The sequence below is a fragment of the Trachypithecus francoisi genome, unplaced genomic scaffold (genome assembly GCF_009764315.1).
Source record: "Trachypithecus francoisi isolate TF-2019V2 unplaced genomic scaffold, Tfra_2.0 Lachesis_group7, whole genome shotgun sequence".
Lineage (NCBI taxonomy): Eukaryota > Metazoa > Chordata > Mammalia > Primates > Cercopithecidae > Trachypithecus > Trachypithecus francoisi.
The window spans coordinates 73,179,108-73,203,608 of NW_022681472.1; the positions used below are offsets into that span (position 1 = coordinate 73,179,108).

Consider the following 24,501-nt stretch of genomic DNA (forward strand, 5'->3'; position numbering starts at 1 on the left):
ATTCCTGCTAGTTCTGATTTATGAAACAAATAATTCATCTAGTGACAATTTCCACTCTTTTCCTGTCAAATACTATCACTAAATACATTTTGAATTTAGAGTATCAGTAAATGTGTCCTTGGAGCAGTGGTTTTCTTATGTGAGCCTACAAATTGGTGCTGTTCTGTGATGAATATGGGAGAAATAAAAATAATGTACATTTTTTCTTCAAGCAAAAATCTGTCTTGAAATCATGAGTATTTTGTGTTAAAATTCCTTTGGTTTATAAAATGGTGGTGAGGGTACTTTTTAATTAAAAAATATTAATTGGCAAAATACAAAAGGTGGCAACTGTATGTCATTTGCAAAAATGCTTTCTGTAATTTAACTTGTCTATGAAATCCAAAAGTCTTGGATGCACTGATGAAGACTCAGACGAGCAGAATTTCAAGGAGAAGACGAGAGAGTATTGTTCTTTTGTCAGCAGTCATCTCCCAACAACAGGCAACACCATGCCTTTCTTTATAAGAATGCTTTGGTACCTTCAGATTACCCTTTCAGTGAAAAAAAAAATGCAAACATGGATTTTCAAACTTTATCTATAATTATCTATATTCTGGATAAATATAAAACCATATCCATCCATCCATCCATCCATCCATCCATCTTTAATCTAAATGATCCTATACACAGAACGGAAAAAATGTAGGATAACACTTTTATATTTTCATTTTAAGAACGGTATGTAGGCCGGGTGCGGTGGCTCAAGCCTGTAATCCCAGCACTTTGGGAGGCCGAGATGGGCGGATCACGAGGTCAGGCGATCGAGACCATCCTGGCTAACACGGTGAAACCCCGTCTCTACTAAAAAAAAAAATTAAAAAAACTAGCCGGGTGAGGTGGCGGGCGCCTGTAGATCGGGCCACTGCACTCCAGCCTGGGCGACAGAGCGAGACTCTGTCTCAAAAAAAAAAAAAAAAAAAAAAAAGAACGGTATGTAGTTTAAAAACTGGAAAAGTACACAAGTTTTTATAAACTAACTTTACTGAGACAAAATTTATATACAGTAAATCCTACATATTTGAAATATCAAGTAGATGATGCTTGACAAAAATACAAAACATTTTCACCTCTTTCACTCCCCTTTACAGTCAGTCTCCCTTTTACCCACTACTCTAGGCAACCACTGATCAGACTGCTATCCCTGCAAGTTAATCTTGCAAGTTCTAGAATTTCATATGACTAGAATCACATATTACGTTTCCTTTTGTGTTTAACGTGTTTCACCGAGCACAATGTGAGATTCACTCACGTTGCATGCATCAGTAATAGGTTCCTTTTTATAGCTGAGTAGAGGTTTTGGTATGAACACACAATTCATTTATGCTCCTCTTGATTGATATAAGGGTTGTTTAGAATTTTTGGTTATTCTAATCTCTTTTGAAATTATTGGACTATAATTTTTAAGAACATAGGTTTCCATTTCTCCTGGGTGGATACTTTTGAAATTACTGGACTATAATTTTTAAGAACATACGTTTCCATTTCTCCTGGGTGGATACCTCGGAGTGGAATTGCAGAATCATCTCATAAGTCTGTGATTAACTTCATAAGAAACTTGACATTTTCAAATCAGGTGACTCCATATTATACTCACATACAACATACATATAAGAGATTCATGTGTGCCATGTCCGCAGCAACACTGGGTATGGCTTAGTATTAGAATTTAAGCCATTCTACTGGGTGAAAAATATTATCTCATTGTGGTTTTTATTTGCATTTTCTTGATGACTTAATATTTCTGAGCATACTCTCATGTGTCTTTTGGCTATTCTGATATTTTCTTTGTGAAGTATGGTTTCAAATCTTTTGCCCATATTATTGGGTTATCTTCTTGAGTTTTAAAAGTTCTTTATGTATTTTGTATACAAGTTCTTTTTTAGATATATAATAAAAGTACTTTCTTCTTGTCTGTGGCTGGGCTTTTTCATTCCCTTGATGGATTCTTAGAAAAGCAGAAGGCTTTCAATTTTGATAAAGACCAATATAGAAGCCAATTGTGGTGGTGTGCATCTGTAATCCCAGCTACATGTGAGGCTGGAGTCATGGGATCTCTTGTGCCAAGAGCTCAAGTCCAGCTTGGGCAACAGAGCAAGACCCTGTCTCAAAAACAATAACAAAGAAAGAAAATAAATAAAAAGACCAATTTATCAATGTTTTTCTTTTAAACTAAGTGCTTCTGGGGACATGTCTAATAATTCCTTGCCTATTCCTAAGTGTGAAAATGTTCTCTTACGCTTCCTTCTAGAAATTGTAGAGAATTAAGTTTTATATTTAGGTCCATTATTTATTTCGAATTAAATGTTGTGTATAGTGTGATGCAGGAGCTGAAGTTCATTTATCCAGTTATTCCAGTATCCTGTAGTGAAGAGACCACCCTTTCTCTCATCGAACTGCTTTGGCACGATTTTTGAAAAACATTTAGCCATATATGTATGAGTATATTTATGATATTTCTATTTTGTTCTACTGTTAAAATCTACAAGTTAGTCATTATTCCAGTACCATATTATCTTAGTTATTGTTATTTTATAGAAATTCTTAAAATTAGGTGGGCAAGTCCTCAAAAGTTTGTTCTTTTTTCCATAGGAGTTTCACTACTCTAACATCTTTGCACTTCCATACAGATTTCAGAATCAATGTGTTCATTTTATTTTAAAAAATCTGGTGTTATACATGTATACATATGTAATAAACCTGCATGTTGTGCACATGTACCCTAGAACGTAAAGTAAAATAAAAAAAATCTGGTGTTATATTGATTGTGATTGCAGTGAATCTATAGATCATTAGAATAATGGACATAATTTTAACATTGAATCTTCTAATCCACAAGTGTGAGATATCTCACCACTTATTTAGATCTTCAATTTCTCTTAGCAATGTTTTACAGTTTTCTGTGTAGAGTCTTAGATATATTTTGTTTAGCTATTACATAGTAATCTTGTATTTTGTGCAGTAAGTTATATTATTAGTTCTTATAGGATTTTTTTTTTCTTCGTACAGGTTAAGCATCCCTAATCTGAAAATCCAAGATCTGAAACGCTCCAAAATCCAGAACTTTTTGAACACCAGCACGAAGCTCAAAGGAAATGCTCACTGCAGCACTTCAGATTTTAAATTTTTGGATTAAAGAAGCTCAACTGGTATGTATTCTGCAAATATTCCAAAATCCAAAAAAATACAAAACTGAAAACACTTCTGGTTCCATGTATTTTAGATAACACTCAACCTCTAGATCATACCGTTTTTTATATAAACCATTTGATCTATAAATAAAAATAATTTCACTTCTTTCTTTCTAATCTTTTTGCCTTTAGTTCTTTTCCTTGCTTTATTTCACTGGTCAGGGTCTTCAAAACAATATTTAATAGAAGGTAAGTAGCCAGGTGTGGTGGCTCATGCTTGTAATCCCAGCACTTTGGGAGGCTGAGGCGGGTGGATCACTTGAGGTCAGGAGTTCGAGACCAGCCTGACCCAACATTGTGAAACCCTGTCTCTACTAAAAATACAAAAAATTAACTGGGCATGGTGGCAGATGCCTATAATCCCAGCTACTAGGGGGAGGCTGAGGAAGGAGAACCCGGGAGGCGGAGGTTTCAGTGAGCCAAGATCATGCCACTGCACTCCAGCCTGGGTGACAGAGTGAGACTCTGTCACACACATCTGTCACACACACATAAAAATAAATTTTAAAAAATAAGAAAAGCTAATGTCCTTGTCAAACTCTGTAGATAATTTTTTTTAAACTATTTAGGGTGATGTTATCTGTAACTTCACCATAAATGCTGTTTATCAAGATTTCTGTTATTTCTACTTTTCTGATAAGTTTTTTAAAAATTGTGGACCAACACTGAATTTTGTCAAATGCTTTCTCTGCATCTATTGAGAAGAATGTATATTGGACATACATACTATAAAGTGTTCTCTAGATGCCAGTTAGGTCACGTTGATTGACAATGCTGTTCAGATCATCAGAGAGTGATGTTGAAGTTTACAATGGTAATGGTAAATTTATCAATTTCTACCTGAATATTATCAGTGTTTGCCTTACGTATTTTGATGCTCTATGTTAAGAGTGCAAATGTTTAGAATTGTTATGTCTTCGTGGAGAATGTAACCCTATATCATTCTGTAATTGCCTTTTTTTTCTTTTTTGATGGAGTCTCGCTCTGTTGCCAGGCTGGAGGGCGGTGGCATGATCTTGGCTCACTGCAACCTCCGCCTCCCGGGTTCAAGCGATTCTCCTGCTTCAGCCTCCTGAGTAGCTGGGACTACAGGTGCATGCCATCATGCCCTGCTAATTTTTGTATTTTTAGTAGAGACAGGTTTCACCATATTGGCCAGGATGGTCTCAATCTCTTGACCTTGTGATCCACCAGCCTTGGCCTCCTAAAGTGCTGGGATTACAGGCATGAGCCACCACGCTCGGCCTAACTGCCCTCTTTATTCTTTTAACTCTTGTTCTGAAGTCTGCATTGTCTCAACTTAATATAAGTTTCTTGACTGTGTTTGTGTAATACATCTTTCTCCAATACTTTACTTTTAACCTGTGTACTTAAAGTGTGTTTCTTCTAGAGAGCACATAGTTAGGTTTTTTTGCTCCTAATCTGACAATCTCTGTCTTTTAACTACTGTGTTAAGACTATTCACATTTAAGGTCATTATTGATAGACTTAAAATTTACCATCTTTATACGTTTCTATTCATTGCTCTTGTTTCACTCTTTTCTCTTTGACCTTTTCTGATTTTAACTGAGTATTTGATGCCTTTTTTTTTTTTTTTGAGACGGAGTCTCGCTCTGTCTCCTGGGCTGGAGTACAGTGGCCAGATCTCGGCTCACTGCAAACTTCACCTCCTGGGTTTACGCCATTCTCCTGCCTCAGCCTCCCGAGTAGCTGGGACTACAGGCGCCCGCCACCTCGCCCCGCTAGTTTTTCTATATTTTTTAGTAGAGACGGGGTTTCACCGTGTTAGCCAGGATAGTCTCGATCTCCTGACCTCGTGATCCACCCATCTCGGCCTCCCAAAGTGCTGGGATTACAGGCTTGAGCCACCGCGCCCGGCCGATGCCATTTCATTTTATCTTCTCAACACGCCAATTATCTTTCCTTTATAAAAAAATTTTTAGTGTTTGTCTTACAGTTAACAATATACGCAAGTAATCTAAGTCCACTTTCAAATAACACTGTTCTTCACATGTATTTGCAGGTACTCATAATAAAGCATTCTCTATTCCTCCCTTCCATCCCTTGTGACATTGCTGTTATTCATTTTACTTAACTCTATGGTATAAAACCCAATGTATTATTGTTATTATTGCTTTAACCAGTTAGCTTTTAGATCAATTAATAAGAAAAAAAGGAATTTGTTTTACCTTCATTTCTTCCTTTTTTGACGTTCTTCCTTGCTTTCTGTTGATTCAAGTTTCTGATCTATATCATTTTTCTTCTGCCTGAAGAACTTTTATTATTTCTTGCTGGGCAGTTTGCTGACACTGAATTGCTTCAGTTTTTGTTTGTTTGGGCAAGTCTTTCCTTACTTTTCTTTTATGTTTGAAGAATAATTTTATTGGATATAGAATTGGCCATTTTTTTGTTTGTTTGTTTCAATCCTTTAAAGTTTTCACTCATTTTCTTCTTGCTTAAGAGGTTCTCATTAGAAGTGTCCTGGAATTCTTATCTCTTTTTCTCTGTAACTAAGGTATGTGATGTTTGTTTTTAAAATCTGACTCCTTTCAAAATTTTACCTTTGTCGTGTGTGTGTGTGTGTGTAAAGCAGTTCAAATATTTATCCTGTTTGGTGTTATCTGAAATTCTTGGATATGTGATTTGATATTTGTGATTAATTTTGGGAATTTGTTGTCATTACTAATTTGAACTATTCTTCTGTCTTCTCTTCTTCTTCTGACATTCTAGTAATGCATATGTTACATCTTTTAATACAGTCCCACAATTCTTGGACGTTCTGCTCTGCTGTTTTCATTCATTTTACTCTTTGCATTTTGGTTTTGGTGGTTTCTATTGATTTACCTCCAAGTTCACTGATTCTTTTCACGGCTGTGTTGAGTCTACTGATGATCCCATTGAAGGCACTCTTATTCGCTGTCACTGTGTTTTTTATTTCTAGTATTTTCTTCTGATTATCTATTAGTTCCACTTCTCTGTTACATTAGTCATTTGTTCTGGTATATAGTTTACGTTTTGCATTAGTGCCTTTAACATATTAATCATATTTACTTTAAATTTCCTATTTGATAAACCTAACATCTATGTCATATCTGAATCTGGTTCTGATGATTACTTTGTCTCTTCAGTTTGTTATTTTCTTACCTCTTGGCATGCTTTGTAATTTTTTGTGTGTGTCTGAGACCTGGACATGTTGTATTTGGTAATAGGAACTTGGGAGGAGGCGTTTGGGGATATCCAATAAATAGTCCACTAGAACGAAGGAAGGGACTGGAAGATAGCATTATGCTTCATTGATGCCAGGAAGCAAGAATCTAATGAGGGCAGTCATCAGGAGCTTTCTTCAGCAAGAGTCTCTAACCTGGGAACCTAAGCAGGACCTAGGGGTGTGTTTCAGTCAAACTTCAACATAAACTTTCTTATTAAATTTTTCAACTACCAACTTACTGTGATAAATCTTACCATAGAGCCTTATCCTGGGAACTAGAGATGAGATACCTAACCCAGATGAAGAGAACTAAGGAGGGCTTTCTACAGGAGGTGGTATCTAAAACTCAAGCCAGAAGGAAAACTGGAATTATTCAGGTGAATGGGTGGGTGTCATGATATTAGAAAGTATGACATTTGCGAACCCTTCAAAGTAGTTCAGCGGGCCTTCAGCTTGGAGGAGGAGGGAGTACAGGCAAAACCAAACACCATCACCATCACCCCTATCACCACCACCACCGACAACAACCACCACTACCACCACTGCCACTGCCACTGCCACTGCCACCATCACCACCACAATAATCCAACACCTTGAACAGAAAAACAGACTGCTTTTTAAAACTATAAAATGCTCATCCCTGGAGGTGTTGAAGCTAAGGCTGTCCAACCACACAGTAGGGATGTCAGAAAGGGTACACAGGGGGACATGTGGCTATATTGTAAGGGGGACACTCAGCCTCCATTCTTCCCATTCCCTTGTGGAGGAACTTCCTGACTAATGCTCCTGGCCTCTCTCCTGCCCTCCATTTGGTACTCATTCAGCCCAGTCCCATGTTCTGTCCTCACTTGAGACCTGTGTCCTGATGTAGTCTGCTTTCTGCCAAGCCTTAAAAGAGGCAGTGCTCAGTTGTGCTGGTGACTGGGATGATCCATTTAGAGAGGAAACATTCTTAGTAAATAAATTTGTCTACAGATATAAATTACACTCTCCAAAGGCTTTTATCAGGAATGGAGCTGGTATTTTGAGGTCCATTGACCTACCACTTGTGTTTATTTCTCATTGAAAGGGTCTTTTTTTTTTTTTTTCTTAAATTGACCCCATAAATCCTTGGATGACATCTAAAGTTGTTTCCAGCACTCAGAGGTCTTTTCCCCTGGATCATCAAGAAAACAAAGTGCAGTACCTTTGGTTTAAGAATGCTGAGAAATAAATTATATATTTTAAAGTTAGTAAGTTTATAATTTAGAAAGCTAGTAAGTGTTCCATTGAAAGGGGTTAAAATGAAAAATCAATGGCTCTATTGGAAAACTAGGAGAAACAACTTATGCTCTAATCATATCAGAAACTTTACTATGTAAATACAACATTACGCTCAAGTTTCAATAAGACTATAGAGCAGTTCACACAAAAAAGAAATGTGAAAAAACAAATACAAAGATATAGGAAAGCAGAACACAATATCCAGAGGGGAAGTGATAAAGATGAGAAAATGTGTAGATGATGCACTGGATAGTTAAATATGTCTACATTTTGTTTGGTTATACTGGATTCTACTAAGTAGTATTCTCCTAAGTGCATTACAGAAAGTAATTATCCTAGTTCTTTTGACACTTCTTAACTACAGACCCCACTGGTCTCTACAGGGAACTCTAACCATAATAAAAGACTTGGAAGACAATCGCAGAAGGATCAAGGAATAGAACAGCTCAGAAAAATCAGCACTGAAGAGAACAGCGTAAGCAAATGCACGGAGCCACATTCCAAGGGTCCTAAAATGATAGTGATTTTTCCCTTTACTCAATAGCATATGCAGAACTATCCAATTTCAAGGTGCTACATCTCAGAATGTTTTCTAAAAGGAAAAGAAGTACAAGTGGGTGATAGTTGCAGCATAAAAAAACGGACCAGAGGCATACATCTATCTTGCAGGTAATCATTTAGAAATATGATAAATCAATAGGAATCATTTGTAAGTGATACTCATATGACAACTATTTATTCTTGCAGACATCTAAAGGATACCCATGTTTCGTCCATGAAGTAGACCAAGGAAACCCTTTATACATTCAAAGCAGCTTTTAAAAAATATTTTATATTCTGGGGAGCTCTGAGTACTTCACCTCTGAAAACAAGTCTTTAAAGTTGGCAGGGGAAAGAACCCTTCACAGACAGAGGATTTGAAGCCGAACGAGATGAGGTGATGTTAGCAACCACCACAGGAAGAAACTTCAAACCCGAAGGGATGCTCGACTGTGCAGAAAAGAATCTGAAAGTGCCTGTGAGCTTACACCTGGCCCCAGAAGAGTCTCCTCATCAGCATTTCAAGCCAGGCCTCAGAAAACTAGGGACAGAATCTTGCAAGCACAGAAACATACACAAATTTCTTTGCTTCAAACCTAATCTCATGATTTCAGTCTATATATCCTAATGCCTCTCCAGTGTTCTAACCATCTTGTTCTTTTTAAAGTGTGCTTCTGCAAGGGAGTTCATGCTACTTGTACAGCAGCACCCCCCTTAGCTAAGGTTTCGCTTTGTGCGGTTTCAGTTACTTGTGATCAATTGTGGTCTGAAAATAGGTGAGTACAGTACAATAAGATATTTCAAGAGACAGAGAGAGATGTTTATCTAATTATTATTATGGTATATTATTAATTGTTCTATTTTATCATTAGTTCTTGTTAATCTCTTATTGTACCTAATTAAAAAAAATTATCATAGGTATGTATGTGTACACCATATAAATAGTGTTTGGTAATATCTATGGTTTCAGACATCCACTGGGGGTTCTGCTATGTTTCCCTTGCAGATAAGGGGGGACTACTGTAGCTTCTCTTCTAATTAAACACATCTGCTGCCAAAGAGCAGGTATCTCCTGGGCACAATAAAATTACCCAAAATTTTGATATTGCAAAAGATTTTGAACACTGATAAGTTAAAACATGTCTAAAGTTTTCTTAGACTTTGAAGCACCTAAGGGAAAATTTTGTTTAGAATTTAAGGTTCTTCAAATAAACACAGAAACAAATGTTAATATAGTAGAACTCTTTGTAAAAACAAATACAGACAATTTAAACAACTACTGAGGTTAAAGGGTAATTTTCAGAAAAGGTTAAAATCATGACTGTCATACAAATACAGAAGTGAACATATCTTTAAGATTTTAATTTAACTTATTAATGAGGAAACTGGCAAGATGTTAAAACCAGCTCAAAGGAGAATCTGAACAGCAGACACGATTATAGATCAGGAAGACTGAAATAAATGTGTAAATGGGAGGTAAAACTCACCTTTTCCACAGTGGCTAGGAAAGTCAACTGAACCTCTATGGAACAGAATTTACATGACAATGGACAAAAATTATATTGTATTACTCTCTGTTATCTATAACTCACAGAGTTATAAAGATGCTCCCTAGAATCAAAGAATTAGGTAACCCAAATGTTGTGCTATAGATGACAATGCATAGTTTTCTGTGGAAGCACAATTTTTTCCCTACATGGATCACGACTATTTTATTTACCACTATATTCTGAAAACCTGGTATATGGTAGATAGTCTATAAATACTTGCTAAAAGGATGAATGAATGTCCACTATACATGAGTCATTAAGCTAGGCCCTTCACATTCATCATCCCATTTAATCTTCCCCCAAATTCTTTAAGATAAATATTATCATTTTACTGACAAGAAACTAACTTGTGGCATCATGTTTCTATTACATGTCAAAGGCTGGGGTAGAGGGCAGCAGGGAGGATTTGACTCAGACCTATGTGCAGAAAACCTCTCTCTGTTTTCTTCTTCTTTTTCTCTCCATTTAATATATGTCTTTTTTATTTACCGTCACTGGACCACGTGTCTCTAAATCAAGAGATGTTTGTATAAAACACTGATATAACATGCTTCCTCATGAGCATGATATAGGAGATCCTTGCTTTAAGAAAAATAAAAGAACAGCAGCACTCAGGAGAATCTAAGCATAAATAAGAGATACATGAACAATCTTTTCTTCAGCCTTAAAGATTAGCACAGGATATTTACCAGCCCAGAATGTTTTGTTTCCCATAGATGCTCCTTTCCCTCCTTTCCCAGGATAATAAAGCTGGATGAATTCAACATTGTGTGTATCATTTTGTTATCACAGATATCATCAGGGCAACACTTGGAAAAAAGCAGCAGCTCACATGCATTGTATGCTCATTGTGACTGTGGACCACCTTCATAGCAACACTATGAGGTAGATACTATTAGCATCTCCTCCTCTGCAGGTGAAGAAAGCTGACGTGCACCCAGCAACCTTTACAAAATCACAAGGCTATGATGCAGCTCTGGGCTGTGACCTGGTACTGGTAACCATTCCCCTGTCCTCTCTAAAGTCACTCTACTGTCTGCACAGCCTGGTGAGGTTTGCTCTGTCATCACATCTTGAGTTTTACAAACCTCTTTGCTCTTTTCATCACAGCCTCCGAGAGTACTGGGATTCCCACAACTTCTAGCATCATAGGGCTGGTAAATGCGCACTGGCTGAAGTCCTGAAAGCTATTTTCTGGCCACTTGGCACTTGTGATCTTTTGGGTATTTTGCATTCACTCTTGGAGAGGCAGGGGCCAGAGAACAGCGGAAGAGAGTGGTCTTCTGAGATTTCAAATAGGTGAATGTCAAAAAGATGTAGACCAAAAGTTAATCTGAAATCATTCTCTCTGTTCCCTAAGTCCCCAAATAATTCCCTGCTTTCTTCTTCTTGCCAGAAAATAGGCTGCCCTTAAAAGGAAATAACAGCATGTTTTTCGACACCTCCAGGTGAGTCCTGACATGAATAATAGCACAATGCCGGCATGTAAAAGGAGTCAATAAACGGTTAGCTTAGTGGTTTACCTATATTATTTCATTGAATGTTCACAATGTCTCTCTGAGTCAGGTACTATTATCTTTATTTTGGAGATGAGGAAGTGAGGTTAAGTAAATTGCCCAGATTAAGCAGCTTGCCAAGATCCCAAGAAAGTTGTGATTTCCCAATACCAGGTGTGTTTCATGAAGACCAAGTCTGCCACTAAAAACATATGACAACTGTTTGAAATACATACCTCATTTCCACACTCCTGTCCTCATGTCACTTAGCAGAAAACCTTGGGAAGTGGGACCATTTATTCCATACGCACTGAAGCATGAATCTTTATTTCTGAGGACTGTAAGGCTCATCCTCTTCAAACCATTATAAATGCTTATCCTTCCCTCAAGGGGACCTCATAATTCTCACCCCTAATAAAAGATAACACTGCTTTCAAATAAGATCATGAAAAAGGCTTTGCCATTACTATCGCACAGACATTAAGAAACATTAAGCAGCCATTATCTGATGAAGGCTACCACAATCAGGCAAATGGTTACTAACTGATTGATTACATTTAGGAGTAGAATAACTGACCCTAGATGGGCTTTTCTTATACTCTTAAGGGAGGAACTAAGAAAATGAAATGTAGACACTTGGAATCGAAGCTAAGTACCTGCACTGTCTTCTGAATTTCATAGATTTCATCCAAAAGGGCCATTGGCTCTAGTTGGGAGTGGCAGAGAAGAAATGCATAAAGGACCATTTTTATATTTAAGATAGAAGGATTTTACTCTCTTGTTTGTTAACTCAGCTTGAGCTACAATTGGGTGTTTTCCCTATATATTTAGACATATCAATGTGGTCAGCAGGAATCTAGGATCATCTAGCTCAGCACTTTTTTGAACATTTAGTGGTTAAATGTTTAAAAAAGTTTTTTTTTTTTTTAATCAATCAAGTTTTCAAAATCAATCAAGTTTTCTGTGTGTTTCAAATATATACAACAGACATAAAGGGAGCGGCTTTGGTTCACATACCCGCCTCTACCCAAAGCACACCCACGTCCCTTTGGCTACGTCCATGAAACACACTTAGAAGACCACCGACTGAGACCTCTTCTAAGAAGGTGAACTGACCTGCCCTAGATCTCACAGCTACAGCCTAAGAGTGGAACTGCAAAAATAAATACTTTCTGCTTAACAAGTCCCTTTTCATAGTAATGGGGTGAACAGACTGAGAGAGATTAGGATTTGTCATGATAGAAAGCATGGGTTTGGAAAGAGGTTTGTCATCTAGAGTGTTCAGCTATTTCATGACAAGTCACTTTACCACCAGAGTGAAATCATTTTCTCAGAAAAAAAGATCTGGACTAGAAACGACGTCTTAACATTGTTTCTCCCTTGAAGCTATACAGTTTTGGTTTACAGAGTGTATCCTCAGTCCTGTCTTTCACTGCACCGTCTGTGAAGGGAAAAGAGAAGTGTTGCCTACATACAAGCAGAATCTTAGGGTGAAAGAGCAGGCAAGGTCTGGAAAAGCCCCCTTACTCTGATGGGCTACCACAGTGGGCATATTTGCTCCATCTTGCCCACTCTATCTCCCAATTGAGAGACTTGATCTGAAGGCCCTTTATGGTTCACTATCCTGTTCTATTTTCTGCTTTCAAGTACTTATTGACCTCCACATGTAATATTCGAACACCCTTGATCTAAATGGAATCGTAATCTGTGCCTTGAAAGTATTCATCCCAAGGGCAGAGAGTTAGTATTATTATACTCCATTTCGGAAACTTGGAACATTGCTAGGTGCAGATACTAGAAGATGGTCAACAGGGAAACAGATGGCCAGAGGACAGAAGTGTCAGGGAAACTGACGTTCCCCCGGACTCTTTCACGTGATTGGATACAGGTATATAGCTCACCCAGTCAAAGAAGTCAATATACTTTATCTTAAACATTTTTTAAAAAGCATTTTCCTATTTAGAATCCTTTTCTACTTAGCAGATCTACATAGTGATTCCATAGCCAAGTTCATGTGAAAGACTTCCTTCTTTCCTTTCTCTCTGATTGGTGTGCTCTTATTTTCTCTAGGATCCCCCAACCCTGCACCCTGATTCCCATATACTGTTACAATGGATGCTCAAAATTCACAGTGTTCTATAATAACCATGTATGTTTGTTAAATAGCATGGCTCACATGGATCTGGAATTTATCACCCCTTTGAAAGTAAACCCATGCCAGAAAATTTCAGCAGGAAGATATTGTTTTATTCGTAAGGGTATGGGAAAGGCCATCGTGACTGGGAGAAAGAAAGGGAGTGAAATATCTGGGATACTGCATACTTTACCAGTTATGTCATGCTGTTTGAATGACTCACTGTAGATCTGATACTGATTCGGACAATGTTTCTTCAACCACTTGCAGACATCCTGCTGGGTCCATAGAGCCACCGGTTTAGACAGCTTCACTGTAGCTGACTATAAATAAAGAAGGAAAAGAAGATCTGTCAATGCTGGCCCCATGCCTAGGAAGACACTCTAGTTAAAAGTCTTAAGAGTGTGTTAAAGGCTACAGACTGGATTCCCTGAAGATAAAATATCTAGTTCTTGTCTTCCTCCTAATCTCTGCAGACCTTCTCAATACTGCTGCAAAGCATAAAGAAAAGGTCCGGGTGGAGAAGCTGTGAAAATGATCTAACCATCTCTGCTGAGAAAAAATGCCAAGGAATCCTTAGGACGTAGTGTTTTTTAATGAATACTCTAGCAAAAAACAAGGGGTTGCTAAGCAATTAATTACATTATAGGGGAGAAATAGCTGTGGCCCCAAGTGCCTTTCTTTGTATTCCAAGAAGGTATTTATCTCTTGCTGTCCCTGACATTTCTAGAGCCTAGTACAACACTGGTTCCACGAAGTGCTAATAATAATTTTAGGAATGAATGTTATTGGATTTAGATAATTGCATACTAAGAACTGCAAGTCTGCCTGGGGGCTCTGGACCTAGGGTGGCCCTGAAATGGTCAGGAGCATTAGTTATACCAAAGTGGGGAAGCAAAAAGTCAATTCCGCCAGGATGTGGAGAACGGTAATAGGATAATGGGGGCAGTTAGGCTTTATACAGAAGCCAACTAGTCAAGGTCTTTTTTTTGTTCATTGGATCTTTCAGGGAAGTATTTATGAGGAAACACACACACACACACACACACAAACACAAGGAGTGAGAAGAGCTTAGCCTTTGACAAATGATGGATTACAAACACATTTATTAGTGAATAAGCATCAATTTCATGCCAGATGATGGTCTCCCTCAGAGATCCCAGGAATTTGGTTTTGGACAGATTAATGCTTCACTATCTAGAATTTTTATCATGCTGGAGCAGTGTTTGCCAAGAAAGTAAAGCCATCCTATCAGCAGCTGTTTGAAGGCTCTTGGGTGGTACAAGGACATGGCCATTATTATCCCTGCTCTTCACTATAGGCATCGTTTCCTTCCACTTCTCTATCAAATCTTTCAGATTAAGGCAAGGGGAGAGCCTTCATTTGGTAGGAGTGTGATTGTAACACCTGCTGACATGTTTGTGGTTGTTGTTTCCTTGACAAAGAAATGGCTTGCTTCAGTCTCAGAATCTTAAAAAAAAAGCAGTATATCTAGCATCTAATAACTTTAAAAAACTTTTTAGTACATTTAAAGTTACCCTTTATTTGATGGCAAATAAATTATGGCAAAATAAATTTTATTTTCTGTAGCAATATCTTCTTAGCTTTTTAAACAAATTTGAGTTTAAAGAAACAACTATCCCAGAGGCCAATTTTTAGTTAAAAAAAAACAAAAAAAACAATGGTGCAGATGATGAGAGAGTCATAGTGAAAACAGTGGAAGCAATATGGAAGCGATTCAAGGTTGGAAAGCACAATGCTCAGGTGTTTTTTTTTTTATTTGTATATTTCCAGTCATATGAGTCCTTAGGTCATTGCTTTCACAATAATCACAATGCTGATCACTTTTTATTTTGTACTGTGATATTTTTCTTTTATTAATTGTGGTAGATTGTGTTTTCCAAAGATGATTTTATATATGTCCACATATTCATATATGTATGTTTTCATATAGACATATATACACATACATATGTATCTGCTTTTCATTCAGTGGGACTGACATTTATTTCTTCCACTAACATGTGGGGTTGATGCTCCCTCTGATTCCATTTCAGCAGGGTATGTGACCTTCCTGACCAATGTAGTACAGTGGAATTGATGCTACGTGACTTCTGAGGCTAGGTCATAAAAAAGACACAGTTCCTGCCTGATTCGCTCTCTGGCACTGACCTTTGGAAACCCACCATCATGCTGTGAGGAAGCCCAGGCCACATGGAGAGACCATGTGTACGAGTTTTGGCCAATTTGCCAGCTAAGGTCTCAGTTGACAGTCATCACCAACGACCAGACAAATGAATGAACAAGCCTCGGATGATTCCAGCCACTAGCCTTCAAATCTTCCAGCCAAGGCCCCCAGATACCACAACAGAGAGTCAAGCCATCTTTGCAGTGCCCTGAGTGAATCCCTGACCCACATAATCCATGAACATTGTAAACAGTTGTCTAATGCCGCTAAGTTCTGGGGTAAGTTTTGCAATCCTAGTTTTGCAAAAAACTAAGTTTTGCAATCCTAGTAAGTGGAATACGTGGTGATGTTGGGAGGGTGAGATCTATTATAATTTTGTGCTCCCCAGAGTGTCTTGCTTTCAGTAGATGCCGTGTATATCCACAAGGATTAAGTGAATGAATTAATGAATGAAACAGCATTCACAGACATAGCTTGCTATTTAATCAGCAGTGACTTTCACGTTCAGCCCTTGCTTCTCTACCCTGCTGTGTGTTGTGCCTACATGTCTCCTAATGAAACATGCCTGCAGCCCTTCATACTAGGGTAATGGGCTGCAGCCATTTTCCATCTAACTTCTGTGGGAAACCATACTGACTTTGCCTAATTTTGATGAGAGAGGAAGACGTTGGGCATGGAGGGTATAAATGAATAAATGTTTTTATTGTTGATGATGTTTAGTTTAGTTTTTTTTTTCTCTTTGCTCATCATCACGTCCTTTCCTTTGCACAATTAGGAAACTAGAATTTTAGATCTTTTAGCTAGAAATCACTTACTACCAGGTTTCACAAGTCAGCACCTCTGAATCTAGTTCTTTCCTGCTCTACAAATGTTCCTTCAGATTAGCTGGATGAGTTTATAGCTGACACATCATTACCCTGAAACTCTTGCAAGTAAAGCTAATCACATCTTTTGAAAACTCCTGTAAACCAGTCACAGAAGGCTGTAAGCGAGGAAGGGAAAGGCAGAAGGATAAAGCTGCTTATGCATTAATATAGTAAACTTTTTCCTTCTTGGAAGGTCATGCTTTAAGTTGCTCATTTCCTGGGAAAGGGAGGACACTCAGCCTCAACTGGGCTTCAGGTGCAGATTTACCCAAACACACCAAGCTGACTCAGAATGCATCCTCACCAGCCCACCATGTATGCTTTCTGTCATGCGAATCCCTGTGAAGAGACCACCAAACAGGCTTTGTGTGAGTTTTAATCACCTGGGTGCAGGTGGGCTGAGTTCGAAAAGAGAGTCAGCGAAGGGAGCTAAGGGTGGGGCTGTTTTATAGGATTTGGGTAGGTAAAGGAAAATTACAAAGGGGGGTTGCTCTCTGGTGGGCAGGAGTGGGGGTCACAAGGTGCTCAGTGGGGGATCTTTTTGAGCCAGGATGAGCCAAGAACTTTCACAAGGTAATGTCATCACTTAAGGCAAGGACTGGCCATTTTCACTTCTTTTGTGGTGGAATGTCATCAGTTAAGGCGAGGCAGGGCATTTTCACTTCTTTTGTGATTCTTCAGTTACTTCAGGCCATCTGGGCGGACTTGCAAGTCACAGGGGATGCGATGGCTTGGCTTGGGCTCAGAGGCCTGACACTTTTCTTCTAAGTTTTCCTTTTATCATGAATTCAGAGCTTCTGAGGCTAACACTCAAGGAGCTGTTTTGCTTTATCCTTCAGCATATACTCTTAGTAGGCATATACTAGTGAGAGCATATACTCAAAACTTTAGGCATAGATTTTTAAGACTGTATGAGGCTGGGCACAGTGGCTCATGCCTGTAATCTCAGCACTCTGGGAGGCTGAGGCGGGCAGATCACCTGAGGTCAGGAGTTCAAGACCAGCCTGGTCAACATGGTGAAATCCCATTTCTACTAAAAATACAAAAATTAGCTGGGCATGGTGGCATGCACCTGTAATCCCAGCTACTTGTGAGGCAGGAGGATTGCTTGAACCTGGGAGGTGGAGATTGCCTTGAGCAGAGATCGTGCCATTGTACACCAGCCTGGGTGACAGAGAGACACTGTCTCATAAAATAAAAAACACTGTCTCAAAAAAAAAAAAAAAGTTAAGATGGTATGAGCCTACAGAAATGCCTCCATGTAAACAGGCATAATAAGTAAAATGAGGGGAATAAAGACTCCTACCTTTTGTCTCTTCTTAATCAAATGGTAATAAAGGTATTGATACCATTTATCAGGTGATTCCTAGCCTTGGCATTGTAATAAAATTACTATTAGTTTGCCACACCTTAAGAGCTGTAATGACTCCAGTTACCCCAGTCTGCTTCTTCTTTTGGGATTCTCGGAGCTGACTTTGATTTGTTCTGCCTGAACTTCTTTTGTAGCACCCAGGGTCAACCTCAGTTACTCCCCCTTCCATCAACATTTCCTACATCCCCACAGCTACCAAATGTCGGGAGTGAATGTCATAATCTGACTCATTTAAAGAGCTTACACTTTACTTCCATGTGCAATTAGAACAACAAGAAGTACATGTCAAACCATTCCAGTTGAATTCAACATATTGTCCCACTGAAAGTAGGAAAGGAGAGGCAGAGCTGTCAACGCCTTCAACCACCTCCTTTCCTCAGCATCCAACACCTACACTCTATTCACAGCCATCCCTAGACGATGACTTTCTCTGATATGCTGCTGGCTTTTTTTTCCCGCTGTAGGGGCCTAAGCCTAAATAATAATAGTTCATAAAGCAAAGAAATAAAGCATTTCACATTTACTAGAAACAGTGAACTCATAAGAAAAAAACATCCTGCCCAACGGCAAACATTAAAAAAACATTTGCCCCAGTTCTCTTTCTCCATGTTCATGTCTACCACATCATTCTCTGAATTTACAACCCCGGAGACAATTTTGGTTTATTTTGCTGCCCTGAAACAGGCCCGAGGCAATTTGTTATCTTAACCCCTATGCATAGTGACACCAAGCAGAATTCCAGACATTTCCTTTCTGAATTGGTCCTGGCCTTGCTACAGACAAACTGAAAGTGCATTTCAGACGCTTTTCCTTTCTGATGCCTTTCTGTTTTACAGGAAGAACTCACTTTATGCAAAATACACATTCCTGAGAGAAAGGTTGTTTGCAAATTACTTTTTTTTGGCAAATGATTTCTATTTTAATTTACTCTTATATAATAAATTCAGTTATGTTTTACAGTAATTCTGATTTGTATTTAACTGGAAAGGACTCTGAAACATTAAGTTTTAAGTTCTCCAAGGTAAACTTAAAGATTTTCTGCTAAGTAACAGAATAATTAAATGCTTTAAAGAAGTTTGAAATTGAAAGAACATATTGCAAAATGTCTTTAAAGTTAAATTTTTATTTTGTGATTCAATTATCCCTTAGCTTATCTGTTTTACAATATAAATTCTCTCTTAATTTACTGGGCTTTGATTTATAAGAGAACACTACAATTGTAAGATCCCAATGGTTGTACAAACTCTTAACTAGGTAAGCCCCGTTGATTATAAAAAAATAGAGAATGCTTAGACTGTTTACCTTCATTGACAGGACAAAGTAAGCTTTATGGCCAAATTTCAAAAAGTGGTAAACATATTTTTAGTATCTCATTATAAGCAAGTGTTTGCAAGCTCTAAGTGTCAGGTCTCTGAGCTTAAGCCAACCCATCGCATCCCCTGTGACTTGCACATATATGCCCAGATGGCCTGAAGTAATCGAAGAATCACAAAAGAATTGAAAATGCCCTGTCCTTGCCTTAACTGATGACATTCCACCACAAAAGAAGTGAAAATGGCTGGTCCTTGCCTTAAGTGATGACATTACCTTGTGAAATTCCTTTTCCTGGCTCAACCTGGCTCAAAAAAGCTCCCCCACTGAGCACCTTGTGACCCTCACTCCTACCTGCCAGAGACCAACCCCCCTTTGACTGTAATTTTCTTTTACCTACCCAAATCCTATAAAACAGCCCCACCCCTACCTCCCATCACTGACTCTCTTTTTGGACTCAGCCAACCTGCACTCAGGTGATTAAAAAGCTTTATTGCTCACACAAAGCCCGTTTGGTGGTCTCTTCACATGGACGCGCATGACATTTTGGTGCCGAAACTCGGGATAAGATTTTGGTGCTGTGACTTGGATCAGGGGACCTCCCTTGGCATATCAATCCCCTGTCCTCCTGCTCTTTGCTCCATGAGAAAGATCCACCTATGACCTCAGGTCCTCAGACTGACCAGCCCAAGGAACATCTCACCAATTTTAAATCTGGTAAGTGGCCTCTTTTTACTCTCTTCTCCAACCTCTCTCACTATCCCTCTACCTCTTTCTCCTTTCAATCTTGATGCCACACTTCAATCTTTCCCTTCTCTTAATTTCAGTTCCTTTCCTTTTCTAGTAGAGACAAAAGAGACGCGTTTTATCCGTGGACCCAAAACTCTGGCGCCGGTCACAGACTTGGGAAGACAGTCTTCCCTTGGTGTTTAATCATGTGGGGATTCCTGCCTGATAATTCACCCACGTTTCAGAGGTGTCTGACCACGCAGGGACGCTGCCTTGGTCCTTCACCCTTAGCAGCAAGCACTGCTTTTCTTGGCGGGGCAAGAACCCCCAACCCCTTTTCTCCCTGTCTCTAACCCTTCTCTGCTTTTCTGGGGGGAAAGAACCCCCCAACCCCTTATCTCCACACCCCGACCCCTTATCTCTGCGCCCTGACTCCTTATCTCCATGCCCCAACCCCTTATGTCCGTACTCTTTCCTGCTTTTCTGGAGGGCAAGAACCCCCTGACCCCTTATCTCCATGCCCTGACCCCTTATCTCTGCATCCCGACCCCTTTCCTGCTTTTCTGGAGGGCAAGAACCCCCCAACCCCTTCTCTCCGTGTCTCTACTCTCCCTTTTCTCTGGGCTTGCCTCCTTCACTATGGGCAACCTTTCACCCTCCATTCCTCCTTCGTCTCCCTTAGCCTGTGTTCTCAAGAACTGAAAACCTCTTCAACTCACACTTGACCTACTAAATGCCTTATTTTCTTCTACAATGCTGCTTGACCCCAATACAAACTCAACAGTAGTTCCAAATAGCCAGAAAATGGCACTTTAGATTTTTCCATCCTACAAGATCTAAATAATTCTTGTCGTAAAATAGGCAAACAGTCTGAGGTGCCTGACGTCCATGCACTCTTTTACACATTGGTCCCTCCCTAGTCTCTGTTGCCAATGCAACTTGTCCCTAATCTTCCTTCTTTCCCTCCCGCCTGTCCCCTCAGTCCCAACCCCAAGCATTGCTGAGTCTTTCTAATCTTCCTTTTCCACAGACCCATCTGACCTCTCCCCTCCTCGCTAGGCTAAGCTAGGTCCCAATTTTCCTCAGCCTCTGCTTCCCCACCCTATAATCCTTTTATCACCTCCCCTCCTCACACCTGGTCCAGCTTGCACTTTCATTCTGCGACTAGCCCTCCCCTACTTGCCCAGCAATTTCCTCTTAAAAAGGTGGCTGGAGCTAAAGGCATGGTCAAGTATAATGCTCCTTTTTCTTTATCCAACCTTTCCCAAATCAGTTAGCATTTAGGCTCTTTTTCATCAAATATTAAAAACCCAGCCCAGTTCATGGCCCGTTTAGCAGCAACCCTGAGACGCTTTTCAGCCCTAGACCCTGAAAGATCAGAAGGCCATCTTATTTTTAACATGCATTTTATTTTATTACCCAATCTGCTCCCAACATTAAATAAAGCTCCAAAAATTTAATTCCGGCACTCAAGCTCCACAACAGGACTTAATGCACTTTGCCTTCAAGGTGTACAATAATAGAGGCAGCCAAGTAGCAACTTATTTCTGAGTTGCAATTGCTTACCTCCACTGTGAGACAAACACCAGCCACATCTCCAGCACACAACTCCAAATGCCTGAAACGCAGCTACCAGGGGTTCCTCCAGAACCTCCTCCCCAAGGAGCCTGCTACAAGTGCCAGAAATCTAGCCACTGGGCCAAGGAATGCCCACAGTCTGGGATTCCTCCTAAGCCATGTCCCTCTGTACAGGATCCCACTGGAAATCAGACTGTCCAAATCGCCTGGCAGCCACTCCCAGAGCCCCTGGAACTCTGGCCCAAGGCTCTCTGACTCCTTCCCAGACCTTCTTGGCTTAGCGGCTGAAGATTGATGCTACCCCATCACCCTGGAAGCCTCCTGGACCATCACAGACGCCTTGGGTAACTCTTACAGTTGAGGGTAAGTCCATCCCCTTCTTAATCAATATGGAGGCTACCAACTCCACATTACCTGCTTTTCAAGGGCCTGTTTCCCTTGCCTCCATAACTGTTGTGGGTATTGATGGCCTGGCTTCTAAACCTCTTAAAACTCCCCAACTCTGGTGCCAACTTGGACAATATTCATTTATGCACTCCTTTTTAGTTATCCCCACCTGCCCAGCTCCCTTATTAGGTCGAGATATTTTAACTATATTATCTGCTTCCCTGACTATTCCTGGGCTACAGCCATACCTCATTGCCCCCTTTTCCCCAGTTCAAAGCCTCCTTCGCATCCTCCTCTTATATCCCCCCACCTTAACCCACAAGTATAGGATACCTCTACTCCCTCCTTGGCTACTGATCATGCACCTCTTATTAAAACCTAATCACCCTTACCCCACTCAATGCCAATATCCCATCCTGCAGCACACTTTGAAAGGATTAAAGCCTGTTACTTGCTACAGCATGGCCTTTTAAAGCCTGTAAACTCCCCTTACAATTCCCCCATTTTGCCTGTCCTAAAACCAGACAAGGCTTACAGGTTAGTTCAGGATCTGTGCCTTATCAACCAAATTGTTTTGCCTATCCACCCCATGGTGCCAAAGCCATATACTCTCCTATCCTCGATACCTCCCTCCACAACCCATTATTCAAACATACTTTCTTTACTATTCATTTACACCCTTCATCCCAGCCTCTCTTCGCTTTCACTTGGACTGACCCTGACACCCATCAGGCTCAGCAAATTACCTAGGCTGTACTGCTGCAAGGCTTCACAGACAGCCCCCATTACTTCAGTCAAGCCCAGATTTCTTCCTCATCTGTTACCTATCTCAGCATAATTCTCATAAAAACACACGTGCTCTCCCTGCTGATCATGTCTGAATAATCTCCCAAACCCCAATCCCTTCTACAAAACAACTCCTTTCCTTCCTAAGCACGGTTAGTGCGGTCAGAATTCTCACACAAGAGCCGGGACCACGTCCTGTAGCCTTTCTGTCCAAACAACTTGACCTTACTCTTTCAGCCTAGCCCTCATGTCTGCGTGCAGCAGCTGCCACTGCTTTAGTACTGTTAGAGGTCCCCCAAATCACAAACTATGCTCAACTCACTCTCTACAGTTCTCATAACTTCCGAAATCTATTTTCTTCCCCCCATCATCACTCAAGGCAATGCTTATGCTGATAAGGTAGCCAAAAAACCAGCCATCAAAAGGCATCAGATCCCATCGCTCACGACAATGCTTATGCTGATAAGGCAGCCAAAAAAGCAGCTAGCATTCCAACTTCTATCCCTCATGGCAGTTTTCCTCCTTCACATCGGTCACTCCCACCTACTCCCCCGCTGAAACTTCCACCTATCAATCTCTTCCCACACAAGGCAAATGGTTCTTAGACCAAGGAAAATATCTCCTTCCAGGCTCACAGGCCCATTCTATTCTGTCGTCACTTCATAACCTCTTCCATCTAGGTTACAAGCCACTAGCCTATCTCTTAGAACCTCTCATTTCCTTTCCATCCTAGAAATCTATCCTTAAGGAAATCACTTCTCAGTATTCCATCTGCTATTCTACTACTCCTCAGGGATTTCTCAGGCCCCCTCCCTTCCCTATACATCAAGCTCAGAGATTTGCCCCTGCCCAGGATGGGCAAATTGACTTTACTCACATGCCTCGAGTCAGGAAACTAAAATACCTCTTGGTCTAGGTAGACACTTTCACTGGATATGTAGAAGCCTTTCCTACAGGGTCCGAGAAGCAAACCACGGTCATTTCTTCCTTTCTGTCAGACATAATTCCTCAGTTTGGCCTTCCCACCTCTATACAGTCCAATAGCAGACCAGTCTTTATTAGTCAAATCACCCAAGCAGTTTTTCAGGCTCTTGGTATTCAGTGAAACCTTTGTATCCTTTACCATCCTCAATCTTCAGGAAAGGTAGAACGGACTAAAGATCTTTTGGAAGCACATCTCACCAGGCTCAGTCACCAACTTGAAAAGGACTAGACAGTGCTTTTGCCACCTTCCCTTCTCAGAATTCAGGCCTGTCCTTGGAATGCTACAGGGTACAGCCCATTTGAGCTCCTGTGTGGACACAGGTCCACACAGTGGACCTTTTATTAGGTCCCAGTCTCATTCCAGACGCGAGCCCAACTTGAACTGCACCCCCAAAACCTGAATGGAGCCTGGAAACTCACCAACCAAGCAAGTGATTGCACTGAACCCTCTTAGGCTCTCTCTAATTAGATGTCCTAGGTCCTCCCAAATCTTAGTCCTTTAATACCTGCTTTTTCTCCTTCTCTTATTCAGACCTTGTGTTTTCCGTTTAGTTTTTCAGTTCATACAAAATTGCATCCAGGCCATCACCAATCATTCTATACGACAAATGCTCCTTCTAACAACCCCACAATATCACCTCTTACCACAAAATCTTCCTTCAGCTTAATCTCTCCCACTCTAGGTTCCCATGCCACCCCTAATCCCGCTTGAAGCAGCCCTGAGAAACATTGCCCTTTATCTCTCCACACCACCCCCAAAAAATTTTCACTGTCCCAACACTTAAATATTATTTTCTGTTATTTTTCTTATTAATATAAGAAGGCAGGAATGTCAGGCCTCTGAGCCCAAGCCAAGCCACTGCATCCCCTGTGACTTGC

The 24,501-nt window shown here is 40.1% G+C and overlaps 1 protein-coding gene across 5 annotated transcripts in view; it reads right to left on the reverse strand.

Annotated features, from left to right (window-relative positions):
* SAMD12 (sterile alpha motif domain containing 12) overlaps positions 1–24,501 on the reverse strand; it is a 498,432-nt gene that overhangs the window by 306,060 nt on the left and 167,871 nt on the right. For 4 of the 5 annotated variants that reach the window (XR_004435192.1, XM_033202406.1, XM_033202404.1 and 1 more), the window contains exon 3: positions 13,615–13,744. Coding sequence is in view for 4 of the 5 variants with exons in the window: in XM_033202406.1 (XP_033058297.1) it covers positions 13,615–13,744 (130 nt within the window). In the remaining variant the exon portion in view is untranslated. The remainder of the gene's footprint in view (positions 1–13,614; positions 13,745–24,501) is intronic. The other variant, XM_033202405.1, reaches the window with a different exon arrangement.